Source organism: Lampetra fluviatilis, chromosome 3 (genome assembly GCF_964198595.1).
Source record: "Lampetra fluviatilis chromosome 3, kcLamFluv1.1, whole genome shotgun sequence".
In the NCBI taxonomy this organism is placed as follows: domain Eukaryota; kingdom Metazoa; phylum Chordata; class Hyperoartia; order Petromyzontiformes; family Petromyzontidae; genus Lampetra; species Lampetra fluviatilis.
The window spans coordinates 29,753,416-29,779,803 of NC_136277.1; the positions used below are offsets into that span (position 1 = coordinate 29,753,416).

General features: G+C 41.4%; 1 protein-coding gene across 2 annotated transcripts in view; it reads left to right on the forward strand.

Moving 5' to 3' along the window:
• Positions 1-26,388, forward strand: part of SPG11 (SPG11 vesicle trafficking associated, spatacsin) — a 112,059-nt gene that overhangs the window by 10,436 nt on the left and 75,235 nt on the right. For both annotated transcript variants that reach the window (XM_078854818.1, XM_078854819.1), the window contains exons 3-13: positions 1,715-1,957; positions 3,616-3,805; positions 4,747-4,893; positions 7,218-7,624; positions 8,025-8,170; positions 12,156-12,261; positions 12,737-12,892; positions 14,157-14,368; positions 20,372-20,548; positions 21,104-21,175; positions 21,925-22,061. In XM_078854818.1, the coding sequence (XP_078710944.1) occupies positions 1,715-1,957; positions 3,616-3,805; positions 4,747-4,893; positions 7,218-7,624; positions 8,025-8,170; positions 12,156-12,261; positions 12,737-12,892; positions 14,157-14,368; positions 20,372-20,548; positions 21,104-21,175; positions 21,925-22,061 (1,993 nt within the window). The remainder of the gene's footprint in view (positions 1-1,714; positions 1,958-3,615; positions 3,806-4,746; positions 4,894-7,217; positions 7,625-8,024; positions 8,171-12,155; positions 12,262-12,736; positions 12,893-14,156; positions 14,369-20,371; positions 20,549-21,103; positions 21,176-21,924; positions 22,062-26,388) is intronic.

Here is a 26,388-nt window from a genome sequence, read left to right on the forward strand (position 1 = left end):
CCAAATTAGTAAGGTTTGTCACGTAAACAGAACATGCCAAATCATTACTAGTACAGCACACTGTCGTCGTCTTCCTCCTTATACACTACTCATGTGTAACGGTGTTAACATCACTATGGCAGATAGCGTTCCAGTGTTTTTAACAATGAATACTGCATTGCACCCTTCGTGTTAACTGGCGGTAGTGCCAAAGTAGAGATCCTTTACAATAAGTGTTAGCATGAGATAGCATTTGTTTAAAACCAGGCTAGAGAGCCCATTGAGATGAGTTTTTTTTTTCAGTACAGACAAAGCAGCAACAACAAAAAATCTAGAATCTTTTAAGCTCACGAATGTTGAATTATTTATTAAATCACCATTTCACATTTCAACACAAGTTTAATAATAGTCTACTAATACGAAGACTGGGAAATGTTAAGGAAAACCTCAAGTGTGTGCGTTCAAGGTAATGTTTTATCACTGTTATGTCGGCTGGGTGACGGTGGTAACACTGGCGCTTAACAGCAAGATGGGCATGAGTTTGATTCTTGAATCGGATGCCTATCTGTGTGGAATTTGTATGTTTTCTCCCTGTTCTGTATGGGATTTCTCTACATTTTCCGGTTACCTCCTGAAGCTATAACAAAAGCATACAATGCAACTGGGATTTGCTAAACAGCTCAATGCTGAAGTAATCTGAAAATTACTCAATTATGATTATACATGCCACTTCCTGTGAAAATTGGCAGGACCCTTGAAAATGTTTGCGGCTGAGTGAGGCTTTCCTTGGTAAACAAGCATAATACTAGTAATGTCACGATCCTAATAATACATGTTTTACTCTCTTCCCAAGCAGTGCATCACTTGATATAAGAGAAGCGCTTTTATTTATATAAATAAGCGCACAATTTTATCTATCTGTGATGAATGCTGCACTTTCCGTCGTTTTCATGCAGGGGGCGCTGCAAACCTACGCGCCCCCTGCATGGACGACGGAGGCGCAGGGACAGACGTTCGATTACGTTGGAATCGATCTGCAGACGAAGGTTTTTTCGCACGGCCAGCTCTGTGTCGCCTTATCTCGATCCCGCAATCCCAAACAGGTGAAAGTCCGCATCGAACCGAACCCCCAGCAAGGCCATCTACTTAACGACAAGAGAAAATTCACACTAAATGTCGTTTTCAATTAAGTCTTCCAGATGTAAAATGATATAAGCTTTTAATGAAGAAATACAAATTCAAAACTTAATACAATTCAAAGATGTTTCATTTTAAAACTTTAAAACGGAGCATCGGGTGCTTGCGTGAATGCGTCGTTCGTGTGCAATTTTTTTGTGACTTTCCTGGCCGAAGGCCATAAATGGTATTTTAGTATTTTATTATTGAGCTACTCACAACGTTTTTACAATGGCCTCTTAATCACGCTCGGTGATTAAAGTACTCGCATGTTCGATTTTAAATATTTTCATCACTTTGCGATCAAAGAAAATATTTGAGTTTTTAATCACGGTTGCTGAGGCCCAAAATGCCAAGGGGCCTGCAACAAACAGTATTGATGGTGTAATAGATAATAATGAATACATTTCCTAGTTAGGCTGAAACGAATTTCAGAAAAGGAACAACTGAAGGGAATTAAAAACAAGCATTATCCGCGCCATCATAAACTTAAATTCAATAAACATCACGTTTAAAAGAACACTGCGATATAAAGTTTTTAATTGGGTTTGTTATCCAGATGCTGGTGAACACCTCTGCTTGAGGCTGCTGAGCTTCGTGGATGGCGTGGCGACTGTTCTGCTGCGTGGTCGTCTCCTCGCTCGATTGCTCTGGCTGGCCGACGGTTGCCATGCCGACGGTTGCTGGGCAGATGTGCAGCTTCAGTGCACGCTGCTTCCTACCACCACGGCCCGGGACGAGCCAGCGGACGTTCGGCTCTGCCTGCAGAAACTGCTCGCGCTGCACGCCGACGGACAAATCTGTATCCTGCTGCTGCCGGCGTCGCAGTGCCTGTGTTTTTATTCTGTTTGAAATGCAGAGCTGTGAATTTAAAACGTTTCTTTGTGGTCGTCATGAGTCGGAGCGCGGCGCTTTTGCAACGAATCGACAGAGCTTCACGGGAAACCAAAAAAAAGCTTTCGATGTGTGAATTTCAGCTCGTAATTTCTGTTTGAGGAAGCAAAATATGCCAAATTTTACGAGAAACATTCCCCAGGTGATGTTTAACGGTGCCGTGAGTGCATGAAATGCGAGCGCGAGTTAAAGAAAGCGCTTTCAGAGCCACGTGTAAATTGGATCTCCTGCCTCTGGCGTAAGAAAACCCCATGGTGCTCCCTGAAAATGAGAGCTACCAAGTCAGTCTTGCCGGAACCCAACATGTGGTGCATCAGTAAGGGACAGGTGCTTTAAATGCCAGATTTCCCTTGGGGAGGGCCTTTGCCGACTGTGGCTCGGTGCGTAAACGAGTTGGTGTTTATTTAACCTGCAGTGTGTTGAGCTGAATTCCCATTAGACTGGATAACAAGGAAGGTTTATTCAAGTTTTCCACCATGTTTCATTTTTCTTTTCACAAGATACAAGGTGTTTAGCACAGCATTTTTTTTTTCTTAAGGAAAGTATCGTGTGGAAATTTTTGGTCTTATCCGTTTTTTTCACAACTGCAATTATGTTAAAACACAGTTATATTTGCATAAGTTATGGAGATGTAATTGATGCTTAACTCGTAGGTTTTCGTGACCAATATCCATAAGAGGTTTTTTTGGGTTAGATTGCGTAAATATATAAATGTGTCGTTAAAATCTGCCACCACTCTACACAGCCAACTAGTAAGGGTTGTCACGTACTAGTGACGAATTGGCATGTTCTGTTTACGTGACGACCCTAACTAGTTGGCTGTGTCGGGTGTGGCGGGTTATGACGACACATATTTACGCGATCTAACCCAAAGAAACCTCTTACAGGTAATTGTTGCTGTCGTATGTGTATATACAGCATTTGCAAAAATACTTTAAACCATAGTTATGTTAATGCACTTCACTTTTATAAGAAATTACTTTTCAGAATAATTTGTTGCTGACGTCAAAATAAATATAATTGAAGAAATGCATCAATGAAATTATTACAGTCAATTCATGTAAGCTTTGTTAATTTGAGGACATATTAAAATAGAATCTGCAATTTAATTTAGTATACATTCTATCTATGTTTATCTGCTTTATATTGCATTTTTTTTATTCATCTACCCTTGAATTTAATTTTATCTTTTAAATATAATTAAAATATTGAATACAAAGTACATTGCCAAATATTTACCGGAAACGTAAAAAATGTGCACGTAAATTTGTTTGTAAATAACAAAAAGTAACTTGTTTAAAAACCACCAATATTAACTCCATACAAATTAATAACTTTGACTCGTTAAATGTGCAAATCTGTAAATGGTACAGTGTTCTCTTCTCCAAAAATGTAGAGCAAACACTTGCAAACGACATTTTTCGTTACAACACAAAGGACAGTAAATTTGACTTCAAAAGAAATGATGTATTTTTTTACGCTGCCATTCTGTAACCACCTGCACCTTTTGAATACCCCATTCTATCATTTGAAGAACATCGTTTTTCCCTAATAGTGCGAACCCAGATATCTATAGCACAATCACTGGAGTGTGTGTGGGGGCAATTGATCTTACACTGATCCTGCCATCACCCCCGTCGGGCCTTGACGGTGGCACACCGTTTGGATTTTTGAGGCCATCGGATGACCTTGGGGTGATTGTGGCGGTGGACGCCTCTCTACGTGCCGTATGCGTCTCCCCTGTCGACTATTTCAGGTGTGTCTTTCTGTTATGTCTGTAAAACTAATTTAAAGCGACTCAATTATAACATCCAGTGGAAGATGCGTTTACGTTAATATTAGGTAATTGTTCACACTCAGCGGTGCAATGAATTGTCACGGGGTTTCGATTTGGTTCAAGAATCGATACTTTTTTCGTATTTTCTTTTAGCAGTTCCTATTATTTCTCATGTTTATCTCAGAGTTGTCCAGTTTTGTCCATTCCATGAGTCTAAATGCAACAGCATAATTTTCTTATCATGTTCATAAATCATAAACAATCCATAACCACATTCACAATTTGATGGCACGTATAGCAAACGTACGATTCGATTTTAATCAGTTGGTTCACAGACAAATTCCTGCTTTTTTCGTATTGGTATACAAAGCATAATCAAGCTACCTAGTACACAGTTTGTAAGGATACATTTAACATGTTGAATGGGAGAAGCGGCGTCTAGATTGCATTGACATGGCACTCATTTACCTTGGACAAATGCACAAACTCAGCTACTGACATTACAATTTTAAGCATTTAATTACAGAAGAAAGCTCTGATTGCTGTAAGTTACCTTTTTTTTAGGAGTAATATATATATAAACTGGATATTATACACAGTATGCTTCTCATTTTACATATCTTGTATATATTCTGTATACTTTTGTCATGCATCAAATTTAAAATTACCCTCAAATGAAAAATGGTATTAACACCAATGATAGTCTTGTAAAAAGCTTTGCCGTGAACCCATTATGGATCCATTAAGGGACCGCAGTTATGCATACAGCAGCAGCGAGACAAATTTGCATACGCGTGATAAGGTGACATGAGCTTTATATTCATTGCATAACGTTCAGTGTCACGCGCCAAATGTCAGCACGAAGTAAGGCATCAAAATGTTAATGGATGCTTGGCTGTGCCATGACCCTTTTTTGACAGGAGGTTTCCAGATCACATGTTTCAGGGAAGTTGGCTTGAGGATCCACACACTTCCAGCCAAGAAGAAATTGACGAATTGGATGAGGATTTGGATGAGGATGATGTGGAGAGGGCCTTTCATGCCCAGCTGCCGTTCAACCCGGACAGGTTTGTGATCAGCTTCTCCAGTCATCAGATTGCATGCCTTGCGTTCTGTAAACACGACATGAGTGCTCATTTGTTTGCTTATGGTAATGAAAGTGGGTTTTGTTTATATATCCAAGCAAGCCTCGCTGTGTCTTTTGCTAGTGGGATGGAACTGGAGAGCCTGAAGAAAATTAATGAATCTGGGAAAATACTATTCATCGATAATGCTGCCTTAAAAGAAATCGATATAATGGGTGATGTTTCAGGCCCTCTTAGCACACCAAAAATTTATATATTAAAAAAGCGACACCCTTTTACATTAATGAAGATAAAATTAACTTATGTGTTTTTCCTTTTAAGGCAGTGTTATTGACGTTATTTATTGTTCTTGTGTATCACTGCCAATGCAGCATCGCCAAATAATTTGTTTAATATCATTTTTTATGTATTGTACTTATAATTTCATAGGCCAGCCAATTCGGGAATTTCATGTACACGATATGGATTGGTTTAATTCATGAACCATGTGTCGAAAGCATTTGATTACAGGCATGTGTCATTGTGATTGGTGTTTAATAGTTACGTGATTTCTATTGATAATTGAAGTTGATAGGAAAACACAGGTAAGGTGGAAACATTTATCATTTGTTTAGGATATTGGAGGCCATGTCAACTTGAAATAAGGTAGCCTGTGAGGTTAGGTTTCAGGGGAAAACAATAGTTATTAGTTATTTAACAATTATGTAATTAAGCGCTAAGTATGTCGAAATATATGCGAGTTTGTATTTTATAAAAAAAAATGTAACACCCCTGCATCCATGAAATTTGAATGCATACAGTGATTTTAATAAGGGATTTCTTTCATCTTGTGGTTTTGAAAAAAGAGATGATGGAGAGTTATGTTTTTGAGTTGTAGGTTTAAGGTCTCATGATTACTTGTGTTGCGGTCGAATGCGTTTTACAAACAACCTCAAAATTGCTGTTGGATTTTGTGAGATGGTTCTGTTCTCAAGATTATCTTGTGCCCCCTTTTAAGATCACTGTTTCATTGGTTTCATGGCTTTATTTTGGTGATTTCGAAAAGTGTATTGGTTTAGCCATGTTTGTTTGTTGTAGTACAGAGTTAGACTGATGGCCTTAATCTAAGTTGTCTTGTGGTTGTTGTTGGTTCTTTGACTTGCATCCCACTGGGATTTTTGCACACAGCGTTGGTGTACGGTGTTTTTTTCTGCAATATTTTGCTGTCTTTTCTTGGATTTTCTGTTTGCACTCAGTCACATATTCACTTTAAGATGTTTTTTTGTTCATATTTTTTGTTTGTTGCGGTTGCACCCGATTCAAGAGCCGAATGGCTCACAGGGCTATAACTAATAAATGAACTTGAACTTGAAGAGGGTGAGCTGAACCTGTGATGTATTGGCAGACAAGTGTGTGTTCGTGCTATTTTTAACAAAAAGGTCACATGCAAAGCGGGTAGGATGTATGACCTCGCCGCTGTGGTAAAGCTAATGGGCTGAGATGCTTTCAATGATATCATTAACCTCTAATCCCTCTTCCTTACGAAGCCTTATAATCAAGTAGTCTGAGCCAGCCTAATGAAGAAACATACATGTGTTTGGAATAGATAGATAATTAATTTTAAAAACCTCGTGGGAGAATGAGTGTTTGTTTCGCATCAAAATGCAGTACAGTACTTGAAGATGCTTCCTTGTTACTCGATTCTCGTAATAGATGTTCACACAGATCTGATTAACTTTCTGCACTTTTGTAAAGCATCTTATCTGTAACACGGATTACATTTTCTAGGCGTAGATGTATTTCAGTAAGGATGGAAGCGTGTTTTGCAAAAAAATAAGTCTGACTTTGGGTATTATGGACATTGGCTTTGTCCACAATATCTTTTTGAAAAATAATTCTCATCTTAAAAAGTGGTCTTCTTTGGTGTGAACACTTTAACGGACTTCCACCATTAAGTCTAGTCTAGATAAACATGTACTTCTGAGACGTCTGCAAGTTTCGGGGTGTGTCTCGTTCATTGCTCAATTTGAACGCACAAGCAAAAAGCGTTAATTTTATTTAGAGAGGCATAGCACCATTGTTTTTAAAGACATTGTACTCACCGCACAGAACTATAGTGACATGATAGCACTCTTTGATAGCTGGCGCCAAACTGTTCCACACACCCTCCAGCATGGCCTTGTGGGAGACTCGTACAGATACATCATCTGGATGTAATCTTAAGAAAAACTTATGAATGACGTACACGTACGTACATGTATGTTATTGGAGTGGTAATGGGTTAATATGCCAGGGTGTTACACAGAATGTGTGCTTTTTCCCCGCAGGTCGTGGGAAGCGCAGCTGGAAAGACTCCACGCGAGCATCGATAAGGCTTATGGTTGCCCTCGGCAGCCTGGCGCTGACGACGGCGTCAAAGATCCCGCACGAGAAAAAACGACAGAGTTCAGCTCTGCAGAGGCTTCATCGTGCGACGGAGGCAACTTTGAGCAGAATCCTGGCCTGTGTTTTGCCCGTCTTCTCGAGCCTGTCGAGCAAGTTGAGAGCGTCACAATTTTTTCCATCTGCAACACCTCAGTCCTGTTTGCCATTGGCCATCCAAATGGCGAGACGAATGGGGTAACTGTGGTCCTGTGGCAGTTTTCGAGTGGGATCCTGATGACTCACAATATGGAAGGACCTTGCATACCTGTAGAAATGGAACAAGTTGAGCATCCGTGTTTGCTCGTGAAAGGTAATTTTTAAAAATGATTTGATTAACTTTGGCACTTTGTGCAAGTCTCCTGATTTACTGTGCTATTTTTCACGGTTCTGCCATGTAGCTTTTTAATGCGTGTTCTGGTTGTACAAGCTCGTTGTCCGGCATTGCCTTGACCTTTCATCCTGAAGAGGTTCCCAGCACGTGGAGGGAAACGTCGTAAATAATGCCAAACAATACGTGGTAAAACCTGACTATAATTGGGGGAGAGCTCTAAATGAATAGTTGGCAATTTTGAGGCCTCTCCGTGTTTAGAGTATCAAAATTGGTTGCTTAAAACATGGCTTAAATGTCGCATTGTTTTTTTTTGCACGTACACACATATATATACATCCCCATTTAGTGCATGCATGCGTGCGCTTATTCTTTTCTCCAGGAACTGGCTTGAGCATGGTTCTTTTTGGAATTGGTCAGGATGAACTGTTGAAGCGCCTCATGATTCATTCCGGCGTTGGTGTGGTGGATGCCGTCTGCGACCGCAACAACTGGACCCGCTGCTCCATTCCCATCCATGCCCTGGAGGTAGGACTGGCCCCTGTGACGGCACATACCAAGCACCGGTTGGCACTGCTGTCTCTGATCATTATCGTGGTTATGAATGGCTAGAACCTGCAAGTATATCCGTTGACCATCATAGAAGGTTTGGCGATACCTATTATTGTATGCAGATTGCGATTCCAGCGTTGCATCCTGTGTTTGCTATTGATTATCATTCATAACAGCGATACCGATACTTTGTTATTTCCTATTGATTCTGGGACCACGAATCCTTGCAATTTCCCATATCACAATACTATTACGCTACTTATACAGGCGAACTAAATATTTGTTTAGCCTTACAATTTGACCATTTACTGGCTGTGTTTTAGTTTCTGCTTTATTATCTTATCATTATCAATTGGCCACGAGCTATCCACTGCTGGATGAAGGCCTCTCTAAGCCATCGCCAGCCCTTGTGTTCCTGTGATGCTAGCTACAATATTCTGCTGCTGCTCCGTTTCCGTGAGGGGGGACACAGATTCAGAGGGAGACAGAGATGAAGACGCACAGAGAAACATCTATGTATGTTGAACTGATTTGACATCGCACGTAGCCAACCGTGCTATACGGTTGGCTGAACAGAGGGTTGGAGAGGGGCGGATATGCAGAGGTCGAGGGAGAAACACGAAGATACACAGAGGGAGATGCAGACACAGGGAGAGACCGACAAATAGAAATAGAGATCGAGACAAGGATACAGTGGCGGAGACATGTGCCTGTTTATTGAACGACATTTACAAAAAATATTATTCGGCTTCAAATTTAGATTTGCGGAGACCTCCATCAGGTTTTTGGTATTCAGCCAAATAGTACTAAGTGCTCATCGTTGCACGTCCAGTTGTTTATTATCTAGCAATATTCACGCAGGATTATGCAACATCTTTTTCCAGTTCAAGGGGAGAGATAGGCATTATCTGCAATACGTGTATTTCTCGAGCAATACTCAGTATCAGGATGACACTGGCAATACCCCCCTAAGGTATTACAGAGATGTATTGCGATTGCCTGTATCACCCTGCACTATTGGAGAGCCCTAATCTGTAAAAGCTGCTTGGGTCGTCGATGACACTCGCAAGCACGGGGGGGGATTACCATTTAATTTGCTGTCCTCGATTCGTCCGTTGCTTGACGGCGGAATATGCTGGTAACATAACAACATTAATCAGTCATTCATATGCAGTGCTCATGTGAGGAGATTAAACACGAGTCTACCAAACATTGTGGTTCATTAATTATAAAGCTATAAGGAGCATATGCAAATAGTAGATGTATTTTTTCTTATTCCTTATTGTGCATTAAGAAAATAATACAATCTGGTGATTATATAGCTAGACAACTCCAATGTAATGCATTTCAATGGATGAATATACAGAAGTTTGAATGAAAAGCCGATGGAATTATGGGATTAAACTAGTACCAAAATTTGCATCTTTGGGTTTCTGTCATCCATCGGACAAAAAAAAGAATTGTTCCTTTGTCAAGCGCTTATAAAAGTAATAGAGCTTTATAATGGCCAAGCTGCAGAATTATGGAAATGGGTGAAGACAAACATTTCTGTGAATAAAATGGAAGCATTTTTAATGCATTATTTTGAAATTGCATGCCAGCATGAAAGTACACGTTTTAAAAATACCTTCCTATTGTAATGTTATCAATATCGACTTTATGATTCATGATAAACGGGCATTTAATAGGAAAGAGAACATCCATTATATCAGCACAACCTGAAATAAGTGATTTAGTTTGAGTGTCTGGCATTTTTTTTAATAAGTGAAAAATCTTTCAAATTATTCATTCTGGAAAAGTTTTGCTGCTTGTAAATTAATTATTGATCTTTAGAAGTATATTTAAACAAAACAAGTTAGCAAAATCAGTAATAAAAGAAAAACTAAAATATGTTTAAAATCTTACATTAAAAAAATCGACTGCCTAATAGTATGGTACTAAAAGGCCCAATAGGTTTTTTTTTTGTGTGCAGGATATTAACGATGATTAGAAACAGTTTTTTTTGCTGTGATTTATGCCGTCTCAAATAAAATTGCCATGCAGTTGAAGTTTAAACTACATTTTGGCTGTGCAAATATAAAGTTTTTTTGCAAGGTCGCTGGTAAAATGTCCATAAATAATTACTGATAATGCATACTGTCGGGTGGAGTGGTGACCCATTGGTTAGCATGCTGCGCTATGAACCTGATGAGCAGAGTTCGATTGTGAGCGATGGCTGACATGAATGATATCTGAATTGGTCCCTCAGTAATCCTGATAACAACCCCCACTAGCCTTCTTGGTGAAGTATTGAAATTCGACAATAATTTAAAGTACGCCTTTTTTTTGTACGCCTTTTGGCGTCCTCTGGTCTAACACCGTTTGAGATGAGGCTCAAAAGAAAGCTGTCTTTGGTGTGGACCAATCAGTTTCAAGGACAATGCATATATTATCAGTGTTTTTTGTTTGCATTATTGTGGTTAATGCAGACATGATTCCTTGTAAAAGGTTTCAGTTTTGTGTTTTAACAACTTAATACCTGTTTTGTTGCCAGATAAAAGGGGAAAAACTTATTCTCAATAATTTTAAGGATTTTTTTAATCTCCAGTCTTACGAGGGTTGTCTGCATAAAATAATGGATTTACATCTCATCTTTTGAGCTATACAATGCTTAATATATTAACATTATTTGTGATCGTATGTCATAATTGGCAGAATAGTGGGCACAATGATTAGCATGCTGCTGTTAACCCAGTGATCTGAGTTTGATTCCGGGCCACAACTAATATGAGTGGGGAGTAATATTTGAACCCATCCTCCTTCACCAACCCGTCATGACCAGCATTGTGAAGTCAGAATCCGAATCAGAATATGTATTTATGCTGGAGGAATCCGATGAGCTTTAAAACTCTTTGACCTACACGGAATGTAAATGCCTTTTTCCAGCAGTGGTTAGACAAAGGGCTGTACTTAACTGTTTATTTCATTGTTAGAATATACTACTCGGATATTTATTTTCAATTTACCAGCGAACATTGTACAATGTTATGAAAATGTGCCCTTTTTATACTCCTAACTTATATATGCTCAAGTTTGAATAACAAGAACCAAGGTATTACACAATAAGCCTCATTATTTGCTGAGAATTAAATGTATATTTTAAACGGAAGACACTTCGATCGCGTTTATTATGTTGTGTCGGTAGCAACCTTGTCTCTGTAAAATGCAAGAGGCTGCTGTATAACTTATTTTTTGCTCAGAAAACTCGAAACTACATTGTCATCAGTTTGTCCCTGACATTTGGAAAAATACAGATGTTTTCATGCTGCTCTTTAAGTCTGGCAAACACACCTCGTACAAGATTATAAAAAACAAAGTTTGGCTGACTGGCACGTGGGTGGGGAAGCATGCAAGTGCATCTTTTAGAATCAGCTTTTTTTCACGGATGTCCAGTGGTGTTGTTACTGCGCACATCTGCCTGATGATGTCACTTGCATCACACTTGCATCTCACAGTGTGCGTCATATTGTGACCCCCCCCCCTAACCCCCCTAACCCCCCACCCTCCAACCCGGCTGTTTATCTCACACAAATGTCTGGGCAGTGCTATGTCTTGGAAAAAAATCTTGGACAGACGTTGAAAATGTAACAATAGCTTTGTGTAATGTGTGTAAAACTTTATGCAAATTAGATTTGGGGCGATGAAATTTTTAATTGGTTATTAAAAGATGAGAGTAAGATTTACACATAAGTCATGATACAAGAAATAGCCCTGAAGGAAGAGAAATTAAATATGGGCAACATTGAAATATACAAAAAGATGAACTCACAATAGTCATTGATAACATGAACAAAATACGAATGTATAATTTTTCATTATGTAAAACATTTTGTATATTTGCATTATCATACAATACCGTGACAATTTCCATCGGCACACTTGCATCTTTTTAATTTCCTCGAATTGTGTGCTTGCGTGTTAGGCCGCTCTAAAGAACAGGCAGCTTGACACGGTGGATTTCTTTCTCAAGAGCCAAGAAAATTTGTTTGATGTGAGGGAGGGTCAAACAACATTGACGCAACTGAAAGGTATGATCTGGCGTATTCAATAATGCAGTCAAGAGACGGTTATTTAGCACATGAACAGTGTGGTTTTCTACGTAAAATGTCACATTCAGCAAATTGTGCTCGGCGTGATGATTTATGGATATCTTGTGTTAAGAGTTACGCCAAGACGTTTTGATTTATGTGTAATCTCCAGCCCACACTAATGTAATTGGCCATGCATTTAATTTGGAGAAGCAATAGAAAACGTCACAATAAATTTTCCCTTCAACCCAGTGAAATACAATTATTCAACTTCAACAATAAGGTATAATTGGTACCTCGCAAACACGCTGTGCCTAAAATTATACGCTTGCCATTTGCGCCATTATTATATGGCTGCGTATTTTTATTTTTGGATAGTTCAATCTGACAATACGCACGGATTAGATTTGGGACGAATTAAACAGCCGCTAAACCGTGTCAATGGCAACGTTGATTGCGTGCATGCCAATTCCAGGCCTCCAGGATCTGGTCCCTGCACTTGAGGTGCTGCGTCACGCCGTTGCAGGGAGCAGCGCGGATGCGTCCTCCCAGCCATTTGCCGAGCAGCTCCTGCACCGCGCGCTCGGTTTCCTTCACACCCAACTGCGCCGGCTGTACGACCCCACTCCCAGTACGTTACCACTTTCACACACACTTTGTGAAAGACCCAACGCGGAAGATCCATGGGTTTGATCTTCCACGAAGCTCACGGTCCACCCTAAACTGCATCTGCACAAACCATGGCAGCAGATGCCATGGATACCTGGCATTACCATGGTTTGCTGATCTCGTCAAGGAACACAAACCATCACGCAAACTGCGGTCATTCTCGCAGTGGGTTTTGGCTAGCCATCGAACAAAAGTCAGTCAGTGCATCGCGCAATTTCGGATGCGCTTTTGGAGCCGTCTGGAATGTTCTTCCTATATTAGGAAGCCACTGGAGCTATCCACTTTTAAATCTAGATGGAAAATGTATTTCTTTAAAACTACTTTTTGTGTTTAGTTTTTTGTCCTCCCCCCGCATCTCCGATGAGCACGGGTGGCTACATACGGTGCGAAAGAAGTTCAACATACATGCATAATTGGAAAATTAAAAACTCTCCAGTGTGCAACTGTGGTCATCCAGAACTGCCCGTACAATATATCACGACAATGCCCGATCCACAAATACAAAGGAGACATCACAGTGGTTATCTGACTTGAATGTGATATTTTGGTTGTGTCCTCTGCATCTCCATCGGCTATATGAATGAAGAAGACCACTTAATGCAAAGAAATTGAACGAAGAAGTTTTTTTATCTAGCCACAGTGGTCATTTGTGACACTTTCTACAGTGAATTTGTGTAAACTGAGCTGAGCCGATTCATGTGTGTGTGTGTGTGGTGGGTTGTACTTGTATATTTTCAATACAGCTCTCTGGAAGCAAGGGCTGTGGGTTGGTGGATTGCATAGGTTTGTGTGAAATGCCCAAACGCCCTAAATGGCTATCGAACAACAAGTGGGTTTGTGAACGTCCTGTGTTGATATTCAAACATGTTTTCTTGAAAATTGGTTTCAAAGTGAAAAGAAATGGTTTCATTTGGTTTATGATCGCATACACACTTTTTATACGTTTTACTAAAAAATAAACAAGTAAATAGTAAGCCTGTACGTTCGTCTCCCTTGCGAATTGATGAATTGGCACTGTTTGAGTGTTGTAATTCGATTCAAGAACAGGTTTCTTCTCTTGGAGTGAATGTATCGGCCTCTAGCAGCTGCAGAGGGTCACGTGACCCCATCATAAACATGGTGGACGCATATAAAACAAACATTTCCTACACGCTTTATGGGGCGCACTTATTGTCAACGTAGTAATCTCCCCAAAATTGACACCGCGGCTTCTTTTGTCTCTCGAGGCCTCGACCAGCACCAGCAGAAGTGTGCACAGCTCCTGATGGGATTCCTTATTGAGCTGCGGCAGTACATGCGGCGCTACCCGTGGCGGCAGGACGAGGAGGAGGAGGAGGAACACGGAGGTGGTGGTGGCGGCCACGCGGGTAGCGGAGAGTCGGACGAGGAAATCTTGGACCTGCCCGGCACTGAACACTGGGATGAGCTCCCCACTGATGTAAGTGTCGCTGCCTTGCTGCTTTGTGCCCTTGTGCCGACCGTTGTTCTCTTGCGAGTTTAATTTCTTGAAGTAGACCAGGGGGTGAGGAAACTTTTACTTACGTCGGGCTTTTAAAAAAATAGCTTTTTGTAGGCCATAATGAACACACACACACACACGTTCCTAGGTCATTATTGTCTTCGCAAGAGGCTCCTGCAGTGAGAGACGTGACAGAATGCTGAAATGAAAAAAAATGTCGTCTTATTGCCCTCTAATATACGATCATTATAGCTCAGATGCTTGCCATGATGGATAGATATCATTAGTGGCCAATTTAATTCTTAAATTAAGTCGTGGGTCATATTTGGCCTACAGGCTAAAGGTTCCCCACGCTTACAGACATTTTGGCAATTATTAGCGTATTAGATGTCGCATTGCTTGTTGCAGCAGAGTCATGTGGTGCATAATGGTCAGAAAGTAAAGTAAACAGCATTAAAAAGAGACTCATGATCTTAATGAGATCTTCATCATCATCATTGTCGTCAACAGCCATAACCTATCCATTGCTGGGTGATGAACTCTCCTAACTGTCGCCATGAGCTCTTGCCTCGTTGCAAATAACATAACGGGTTGTGTAAAGGGAAACTGGGAATGCATTCTGTCACTGATGGGAAAACAAAGATCTTGACGGTTCGCGGACTCTGCTTCAAAAGAAAATTATGATTGATAGGGGTGATTTGTCTGGAAAGGGTCAGTGGGGTTTTGTTGACTATTGGTACAAGACTGTGTTTTGATAGAGTTGGAAGAGGGATGGCTCCTTATATTAATAGAGGAGACCTCTGAAACTTCACGATATTCGTTCACTGTTAGTGACATAAAAATGATCCTTTTCGGTTAATTAACCTGCAATTAATGATGTAAGATATTGCATCTTACTGGGGCTTATGTTATAGACTTATTAGTCTGAAAACACTTGGATACTTAAAAAACAGCTTTTGCTTCAGGTTGTTAACGGCTTGTGATCAAGCCATTTAGATGGTGCAAGTTTTTTTTCCCCTGAACCTTTTAATGTTGATTAAAATTGCATCTTTCATGTCCAGTCTGCAATCGTGAAAGCACATGTTCACAGTGTACAGTACCTTGCCACTTCTGTGCCTGTGGATACGTGTTGGTTATTCCAACGGCAAATACAATGTAGCATTGCAAAACGACAAATGAGAAGATATTGCCATGGGTTGCTGGAGGGTAGGGGTACTTTGTCTGCGATTTGTAAGGTAGTCTGCTTCACCCGCAGTCCATCACAGGGGAGCACAAACCTGTCTCGTATATCGGAAACCCTTATTTCAGTGACTAGTCGGTGTCATGCAGTGTACAGCGGAACTGATCACGCATTCATAATTGTAACTGTAAATATTTCTTCAGCGGCATCTTGCCATCACGAGTGGCTGTAAAAAAGATGATATGACGATATGGCTGCTGGGAAGACAGTGATGGAAAAACGTAATGATTGTGGCTGCTGCCTTCTGGCAGCTGCATTCAATTCCTGATCCTTTGTCAGGGATCTCGGACGTGTGGGTTGCTCAAGTGTTCATGATGGGGCATAACACGGTGAAGCTAATGTGTAGACCTTAGAGGAGGATATGTACTTCATCAACAAGGGGTGGTCAATAGGTTTCGGCATTGGCACGTTACAAGGATAGTTTAGCAATTTATGGATTCTTATCTTATTTTATACTCCGAGTGCCTTAGCTCAAGGCACTTAACATAGTTTTAAAAGCAGTGACACAATTGAGTTACTCAGATGGCAGGGGAGTAAGTGACCGCAACAGAGGGCACATAGGGGTCACAAAAGAGCAGGGCAAGGGGTGGAAGGGCGAGGGGAGGAAAGAGGATGAGAGTGGGTAATGGAGAAGAGGTGAGCTTTGAGGGAGGAACGGAAGGAGGTTAAGATGGGGACTGCGAATGTACAGGAGAAGTTTAGTCCAGTGGAGCGGTGCAATGAGAGAGAAAGATCGAAAACGAGATTTGGCATGGAGGAGGGACAGAGAGAAGATTGGAAATGCAGAGGACGAGAGGGGACAAAAGGAGATATGAGAGAGGCAAGATTAGGTGGGAAAGGCCATGGAGAGATTTAAAGATGAGTGTAAGGTATTTGAAAAGACAGCGAGTGTAGTCAACATGAAGCCAGTGAAGTTGAAGGAGGAGAGGTGAACCATGAGGATCAAATGGGAGATTGGAAATAATCCGCACGGAAGCATTTTCCATTTGTCGGAGGAGGGTAAGAGCATTGTTAAGGAGACCAAGAAGAGAATTGCAAAAGTTCTACAGATGAGTTCAGACCAGAGCATGCACCAGGAGTTTGGTGGCAGAAAGTGAAATGAGAGTGCGGATTTTCCTGACATTGAATATATCACAGCGGTAGATGCGAGTAGTAGCGACGATATGTCGAGAGAAAAGTGAGTGAAGAATCAAAGGTTGAAGGAGAGTAAGGGAGAAAGGAGAGAAGCAGATGGTGGGAATGGGAGAGTGAGAGACCGGAAAGAAAATGAATGATGTTTTGGAAAGATTGAGAGAGAGAAAATGAAGCCTGTACGCATGTATGTTGAACGTCTTTCGCACCATACATAGCCACCCGTGATAATATAATCAGAGGTGTGGGAAGCGTCATCCAGAATTGGATGGCAGCTAGGCTGGAGGAGATTTGAGAGGAAATGTGAGGGGTGAAAGATAGCAAGGAGATGAAGATGTGGGTCACGTTGGCAAAGGAATGGTGAGGAAAATATAAAGAGGAGATAACAGATTCAAGGGGTGAAAAATATAGAGTGAGAATAGTAAGGGGACCCAGACCTGAATCCTGCAGAACACCAACATTGAGAGGGGGGCGGGGGGGCGGGGGAGAGGGTTGAGGAATGAAAGAGATTGACGATGTGCAAGAAGAACGGTAAGGCTTGGGCCAAAAGAGAGGCGAGTGCCGGAGATGCCGAGGTCGGAGAGAGTGGAAACAAGAGTGGGGGGTGGGGGGGGGGTGATCAACGGTGTCAAAGTTTAAGGAACAAGAAGGATGAGAATTGAAGAAAGACTGGCATTGAAGGAGTTTGCAAGATGGTTCTGGACATTGAGAAGGGCTGTTTTGGTGGAGAATATAGAGGGGTCTATAACAAGTATTGCTTTAAGGGTATGGCTTAGGAATAAGCCTATACCTGTGTGACCGTTTTTAAATATTGCATTCTAAATGTTTTGGCCATTGTAGAATAAATTTGTATTACAATGCTTGATTCAAATGTAAATAGTTGCATAACCCATATTCATTCTCAGTGCATCTTGGCTCGTATGTTTTGGAATTGGATGGAAGCGCATAAGCACGTAGATTTACAGCACTGGAAAAGGGATTTTTGTGAGATTAATGCAGTGTATGAAGATCAGTCTTCAATTTCCATCTCACAGATGTCAAACAAGATTTGACTTTCATCTTTTTTTTACTTCCGTGATCCTAATAACTTCCCTGTCAAAATTCCTGCAATAGACTCTCAAAAAATACAGCCATTCAAAACGTAAGATTTGCACGGCCAGCACTTAAAATGCACACGCACGTAATCGTCGAAAAAAGAAATGCCCCGTGCCCAAAATTCAAAACGGCAGCTAGTGTTCTCCTCCACAACCCGTGGTCCATGCAGGCTGAAGCGTGCCCCTTTTCCCTCCGGCTTTGTCTCATTTTTACCCCATCCACACTAACTCATTTTGAAGTCTGTCTGACAGGCAGTAGAGCTCTTTCTCTCACCACCTGCTTGTTCTGTTAGTTCCGGGTGTATTTTTCACAATTGTTCAAGTTTCTATCGACATTGTGCGAGAGTGTGCGCACGGTTGAACGAGAGGAGAAAAAAAGCGAGCACATTTCATAGTGTGCAAGGATTGGCTGCTCGCACTATTGTTTTCCAGATGTGCGGGAAGGGATACAAAAAAAAATCCAGCAAGTTAATTGCTGCCATGGTTGCTCTCTCACGGTGATATTTTGGTAAGGGAGTTGGGCATCGGGAAATGAACTCCGAAATCGAGTGCCTCGTTTGAAAATTTGACGTGTGTGATCCTGTTTCAATTAAACACAGCAATAATTTGTTCGGTCTTTGTCAGGAGTTTTATATATGCAAATAGTTGTGTTTGTACCACTTACAAATTATGACAGGCTGGCACGAATATATATAATTATTATTTCCATTGTTGATGGGTCATGTCATGCTGTTTTTATGCAAGAGTACGCTCCTCTGTGTTTCAAATTGGAGCTCTGCAATAAAATGCAGTGTCCTCTACAATACTCACTGCCTGTTGACATTTCATTGTATTATACGGATTCGTTTGATATTGGGAACTGTCGTAAAATTTCAAGATGTCGACACAAAAATAACCCTTATTTGTGTTCTTGAGGTCTCTGTGTACTGACTTAATGTGAATCGCTTCATATCATGCTTATCCGCCCTTTGTTTTAATATTGCCTGCATATGTCAAAGGGGTTAGAAGTATCCCTTGTATTTGATGAAAAAAAATGGGCTGGATTTGGCTTATTACCCTTTTAAATTGATATCACTTTAATGTGCCTGAAGTCCTGTTGGTCAGGTTGTTCCTATCGCACTTAAGGCTGTATCGTATTGAACCTGCATGTTTGCATTATCGCAAGTGGTAGTCCATAAACGCTCAATTATATCGCTTGTTCTCCTGTGTAAAATATATTTCTTAGAAAATCACGACGTTTAAAAGAGTTGTCCTGGAAAAACTATAACTCATGTCAATATTTTTTTTTAAACTATGTTGCTTTCATTGAAATGCCGAATTTCTATTGTACAGCTGCCCTCTCCCCCCCCCCCATTGCCACTATAAAGCATCAACCATCGTCTGGGCAGGCCATATCTGTTAGAAGGGACGATGACTGATGGTGCAGAATAAAGACGGAGTGGCAGCCAAGGAATGGAATGTGTCTTGAGGGGATGTTTGCTCAAGGATATGGAGTGACGAAATCGCTTCATATGCATTTGCTATTTGGATTAACACTTCGCATGGTAGCGTGAAGTGGTGGTGGATTGGAGAGGCCTTCATTCAGCAATGGATTAAACATGGCTGATATGACGACTCACCTCACATACGGCTGCACAGTGAACTTTATAATTCACTCGTTCCAACAGAATCTGCCTGCCCTCAACAAAACTCAACTTTTGTATAATTAACTTTTTGTAGGTTATCACATTTTTCTAGAACTTCCTTGAAAATACAAACAGTATTTGTGCACTTTTCAGGACTTTTTTTTATTGCAACGTATCACTTTTCTGTGGGAGCGTTTGTTTTGTTGTTCTTGCTCTCCGGAATATATTTTCTTAGATTTTTTTAAATACCTTTCCTGTTCATCTGCCTTGGCATTGCCTTCATATAAAAATAAAAAAAACCCTGCTTTTTCATTTACTGTTTTCAAATATATGACCTCCTCAGAACTTTAAGACCGAGTATAATTTAATTACTTTACAAATCCAAATTGATTATGTGGTCAGCCTATGCATTATTATTTTGTTCTGTATATAAGGCAGTGTCAATGGAAAAACATTGTGAGTTTTGTGCTTGTTGGCAACCCTTCCAACGCAGCTCCTTATCATGCTTGAGCGTGTTTTTGTTATGCACGAGTCTGTACAGTATTATAAATTCTGTGTTAGTTAATAAGACATTTCAAATCTTCAATGGTTCATAAATCCTTCTCCCCCCCCGCTTGCATCTTTTATTCAGCAGGTTTGCATGTGATGGGCTAAAGTGTGAGGACTCCCACGTTTTCTGAGATGTTCGATTAGCACGGTTGGCTACATACAGTGCGAAAGAAGTTCAAAGTGCGTACATACATACATGTCCTAGCGATCATTGAAACATCGTCCAAAAATACCCTCTGGAAGGGAGGTCCTCTTACACAAGCTGTGGAGTAAATTTGAGCAATTGCAAGGCTGCACCTTTACCTTTTGTTAATCGCCTTTCCACTCCGACCATCCATTGCAGGAAGTCATCCGGGATGCCGTGCTCACAAACCAGATCCCTATGGCTCAGGCGTGGCTACGTGTGAAGGGCCACGGGGCCTGGAGGCTCGGCCCGTTCACGAACAGGGGGCTCCACCTGGCCCACTGCGCCCTGCAGGGTGGTGACCTCGCCATGGCCACAAAGCTCATCTTCAACATGGTACCTGCGCGTGGTCGACGTTAAAGATCTCAGGACGGCAGTGTTCGAAAAGGAGTTGTCCCGTGTGTGCTGGCGTCATTGTCCAAATTTAATTAAGTACCTGCAGCTCACTCAATTAGGGAAGCCACATTGCAACATTGCCCCCTACTGGCAGGCCGATGTCCACTCTCTGGCTAGTGTTGTTTTCACCTTGTACCTAACAGGGACAGCTGCCACTAGAACTCCCCTGCTGCAGGTCGCCTTGCGGTGTTACTGCATGGGAGGCTTGGTATTGAGTGACGATTGATAGATTTTGCAATTGTAATTAAAATGTATTTTTTTTATTTTTCCCCAATTTATATCCCAGTTGTGCTATTTACGCTCCCATGTCTCTCCTCCTCGCTTTCCCCAACTCGCATAGTCCAGCATAGTTAAGTGTGGTCAAACAATCCCTACGACCTGCATGTCATGGGGCGGCCGTCAACCAGCAGTGGATCGACACGAGGGCTGGTATATGTAACAATACCTTGCAGAGATGTGCATTGTACATGACTGTTGTTTTTATTTCATTTGCAGGGATTCGATACAACTGAGCAGTTGCGCAACATTTGTTGTTACACACTGGAGACAAACCTGCGGGACTTCCTGGTGAGTTTTGTTTGGCGTAAGATGCTCCAATCATCCCGTGCAATCGAGGGTACGGTGAATTCCACAGGGAGTCCTCGCAGCATGTGTCGCGTGACGAGCATGTCCTCCATTAGCTGCCGCCCGTTTATCAAGGTCGCCTGTCCTTCATTTGTGCACTTTGGTTTGTCAAACAGAGTGCTGCTAATCATTCTATAGACAGAGCAGTCGACACGCAACAGCCACAAATTGTCAACTGCTGCTCCAGGCCTCTCTGCATTTGTGCAGTTGTGTATTTAACAAAAGTTGCGATCAGTATTTAATCGTTTCATCATTTCTGTTTTAGAATTCTAACCGTGTGTGTGTGTGTGTCGTTTGGAAAGGTTGAAAAGTTGATTGAGGCAGGTTCTCTCAGAGTGAAATAACGACCACTGAATTTGTACGTCGCTGAATTTGTCAGGGGAGTGTTAGTTAACGTGCTGCGCTACGAAGCTGGCGACCCGAGTTCGATTCCCGCTCGCGGCTAACACCAGTGGCGATTAGCTGCACTGGTCATGGGCCTCCCCCAGGTCAACTCGGCCGCAAATGAGTACCTGGTGTGGTATGTAAATGTCATCACTGGGGAGATATAGGTGGCCGGGCGTGGTGTTGGTCACACACTCCCTCGTTTGCCATGCCGGCCCTCATAGGTGCTCTCGCTTAACAGCACTTGCCCCCAACCAAATATTTCAACTATACGGGGGATCTTTGTCTTTGTCTTGTCGTTTGCAAAGGTTGAGAAGTTGATTGAGGCAGATTCGCTGACCCGGAGCGAAATAACGACCGCCGAATTTGTACGTCGTGTGGAGTCGCTCTACGCTCCCCGCACGGAGGATGATGACATTGGCAAGGGGTCGGCGAGGAGCTCAACGTGAGTCCCTGCACAAAAACCGAATTACTTTTAAAACATTCCTGGGATCTGTCGGCTAAGAAAACATCAATACGCTAGTTTAAAATGTGAGCCCCACCCCACATTCCTCCCCCACACTGTTTCGCCAACACATCCACCCTGGCCTCTCGGCTGAATGCTCCGGCAAGAAAAGATTTGGAGAATTCAATACAGAGAAGACTAAACAAATAACGGTGATGATTAACAAGAAAACTAGGTGAATAAATATTTGATTGGAAACAATGTTTCTTTTGGTAACGTCATGACTTTTTATCTGAAGTCTTACCATAGCTGTAGTTTGCTATGAAAATGAGAAAATGCCACGTGTTGAATTCTTTAAATTTATAAACGCACGTCAAAAAATAGGTCACGCAAAAAAAGACATCCCGTTGATGTGGTATCTGAAATGACAGCAAATGAAACCTAATTACATTCTGAGAAATTGAAGCATGTAACATTTTGAGAGCCAAGACCGAAGAGAGAGAAAAAAAGAAAGGATGAAGCAAGGGAGAGAGAGAGAGAAGGAAAAAAGTTAAAAGCATAATGGCCAGGGACCTCCGCAGAGAGAGTTCAAATAGAGTGGGTTGGGCTGTGAAGCCCACGGGGTCACAGCTCACAAAGAAGCAGTGGGAACTTAATGTCACTGAATTACCCTTTCTCAGAGAGGGTACGGTTTTCCTGTGATTCTGCTGGATTTCACCTACGTATTTTCAGGTGAATTTGAGCATAAAAAGGTTTTAAATATTTAACCGAGTTAACGTTTTATTTTCATTTTAAATGTAATAGAATAAATTCCGATTATTTTTAAATGTCAGCTGAAAACAAAATTGGGCTACGTGGGATTTTTGTTGTTGTCAACATGTAACTTTTGGTATTGTTATTTGTGCTGTATTAAAACATATATTAGCAGCTTCAAAATACATTTGTTATTATTATAGATGTAATGAATAATGGCATTCAATAGTAGATCTTGGCACAGTTTAACATTGCAAATTTTGCTTGATAAATCATTCTTTCTTAAGAGATACTTGTATACATATTAATCTCCATACTTATCTTCTCCAAACACAAGCCCAACCCATGCAATATTGGTGTCAAGTTAATGCTAAGGCTGTTCTCCAGAATCACATCACTTTAAACTGTCCATTGTTTGCACTTTGAGCAACAAAAATTTGATTTTTTTTCATGTTCACGTTAAAGAGATAGGCAAGAGAGGCCTGGTTAAAATAGAAACAACGGTGACGGTTCAAGAGCAACAATTCAGACTCGGCATTGAGCGTCGTTTCCGCACATGTGACAACAGCAGGTGGTTCAAGAGTGCTTGCTACACATGAGACATTTCTAAAATCAACATCATGAACGGTAAACAGTGCAAAGGTGTCTTTTTAGACCAAGATTCTGAAAATTATTGTGAAAGAAGTCTTAAGAACATTTGCATCTATATGATCCAAATAGTGGCTCAAAACACCACGTTATAAACTGACCACAACGTGGAAAGTGTGCGGTGGGTTGCACATGTGTGTGATTGTGTGTGGCTGTATTCGTGACGAATATCCGAACTGGTGCTGGGACTCTCCTAGGTCGATTCAGCCTTAAATCAGTATCTGGTTGCGATATATGTGATAACCATCAGCACTGGAGAGACAGTTGGCCGGGCGTGGTGCTGGCCACCCACTCCCTCGTGGTGCCGTGCAGGCCTTCATAGGTGCTTGTGGAATAGCACTTGCCCCAACAGTGTTAAAGGCTATGCAGGAGATCTTTGTCTTTAGTGGCTATAAATACACGTGTATACGTGTAGTGAATTACATGCCGCCTGAACAAAAGATATAATGCTGTACACGCCAACTCGGCTTTTGTTAAGTGTTTATAAATGCTGATGGTTCATGATGAAACCCATGAATGGTGAATAATTAATGTTAATAAATAAAGTTTCAACGACAAAAGGAATAGTTGTGCGTAATGGGGGAAATAGCAAACTTTTTCATCAAATAGGCCTTTGTCAGCATGTCATTGGAGTGTTTAGATGTGTATGCTTGTATTGTGTTTTAAAAAAGATCAATTGCAGAGCACAGGCCCCAAGCGGTAAGTGGACAACAACAAAGAACACCTTTGAAGGTGTCATAGATAACAGTTGATGTGTTTTATTTAAATTGAGGAAGGTTGTAAGAACTCGTGAGAAGAGATGATGGGAGGGTATTTCAAAGTGTGGAGCGCACGGAGGAAAGGAGGAAGAAGTGGGAACAGACGTGTTTGACCCGGTTAGCAAACTCCAAACCCAGTGACTAGAGTTTGTATCCTGACCATAGCTAACACCAGTGGCGAGTGATAATCTGAAGCAGTCTCGAGGCAATCCGCCAAACCACTTTTACCAACCCGCAGTAACCTGCATGATGACGTGGTCAAACAACCCCCATTACTGACATGGCATGTGGAGGGAGCTTCTACCAGCAGTAGATTGGCATGGCCGAGGATTGTTGTTTTATAAATGTGTGCATGACTGTCGTCACTTTGTAACAAGCCCTAATCTTTATCTGCATCTATTACAAACCAAAAATATCTATGTAGAATTAGCTATTGAATGCACTTTAACATTTATTCATAATCAACGTTTTTGGGTTTAGATCGCGTTATTTATAAATGTGTCGTAACCCTCCACCACCCGACACGGCCAATCAGTAAAAATGTGTCACGTTGACAAAAGACAAATAGTTCACTGCTTTAGCCCACCGGTGTGTTGAAGCCACAACATTTACAATTTGAGTACGACGTTTCACTGGTAATTGCATCCAGCATCATCGGGCAATTCGCCAGAATGGTGAGGCTCTGCTGTGTCAACGTGACACATTTTTACTGATTGGCTGTGTCGGGTGGTGGAGGGTTACGACACATTTATAAATAACGCGATCTAAACCCAAAAACGTTGATTATGAATAACATTGGTCGCGAAAGCCTACGTGTTAAACTGACTTTAACATTTAGTTTATTTTAATTTGCCCTGCAGATCCTGTACATCTTATTCGTAATTCCTTCCCATCACAGTCATTCTTTTCCGTTTAAACCAAGAGACAATGTTTTAAGGGCTACATGAATGTCCAGATTGCTTTAACAATTCATTATTTATACTTTCAATAAAGAGATTCGCTGGTCATGACTCTGCTGGTGAACACCTTGAGGCTAGAATACTTGTATATTAATGAATACTTCAGAACGCTTGGTGATTTTAAATATTTTGTGAAACGCCGAGCTTGTGGGTGATCAGCTCAGGGCTATATAATGTCTCCAGTGGAAATGTCACATACTCTACATGATCAGGATGATCAGGAGGATGACAAATATTAATGAAGCATTTGCACTCGGTCTCGAGTGCAAATGAAGAGGCCCTATTCTTCTGTGGGTGCATGACCTCCAGTGGAAGTGTGATACTGCTGTGGCAATGTTACAGAGACTCGGGTGGGATCAATTAATTTATATGAGACTTGTGACCATTCACACCCCCTCCCCACTCTCTCCAGTGAGTTGTTTTAATTGTTACAATTCGGGGGGTCATGATTCGATTCGGTAATCGATTATTTTACGTCGCGTTTTACTTCCTCATTTCTGTTGTTCGTTGCGTTCGCTTTATTGGCCTGACCGTAATGAGATCCGAGGTGGCTCGCTCTGCAACAGAGGGGCATACCACATAGCAGTCGGGTAATCTGTGAGAGGCGGGACAGAATGTGCTCCTTTCACCAAACCCGCACTGGGCAGAATGGCGAATGTATTACGTTAAAACAACCCACCCTTAATAACCGACACACTTGAATTTTACATCGGAGTAAAATTTGCTTTGATTAACATGAATGCATTTTCGCACGTTCAATTCTTCTGGACGTGTATTTTGGAGTACATTAGTCTTTTCCTTGATTAATTGATGCATCGTGAATTGTATAGTTTATTCTCATCCAAGGTTATGGACTTGACTGCATTCAGCATGTATCACAGAGTGTGAGTGGTGCTGTCTATGCTCCGTATTTACTCACGACAGCTTCATTATTTATAATCTTTCGATAGAGGAGGCTCCTTACTGTCATGTTTGACAGTTATTTTTAGAGTTGTTTCGTGCATGGGTGGAAACCAGATTGCCAAGAGAAAAAACTCACATAGTCCATCAGAACTGAACTTTTTCTGCTGCCCCTCTATAAACGAGCTTGTTCACTACACAGGCTCCATATCTGTGACCAGAGGTCGCAACCGGGTACCCAATACCCGTACCCTACCCGATACCCGGCTACCCGTTTGTGACCCTGGTGCGGCCGGGTACGGGTAAACC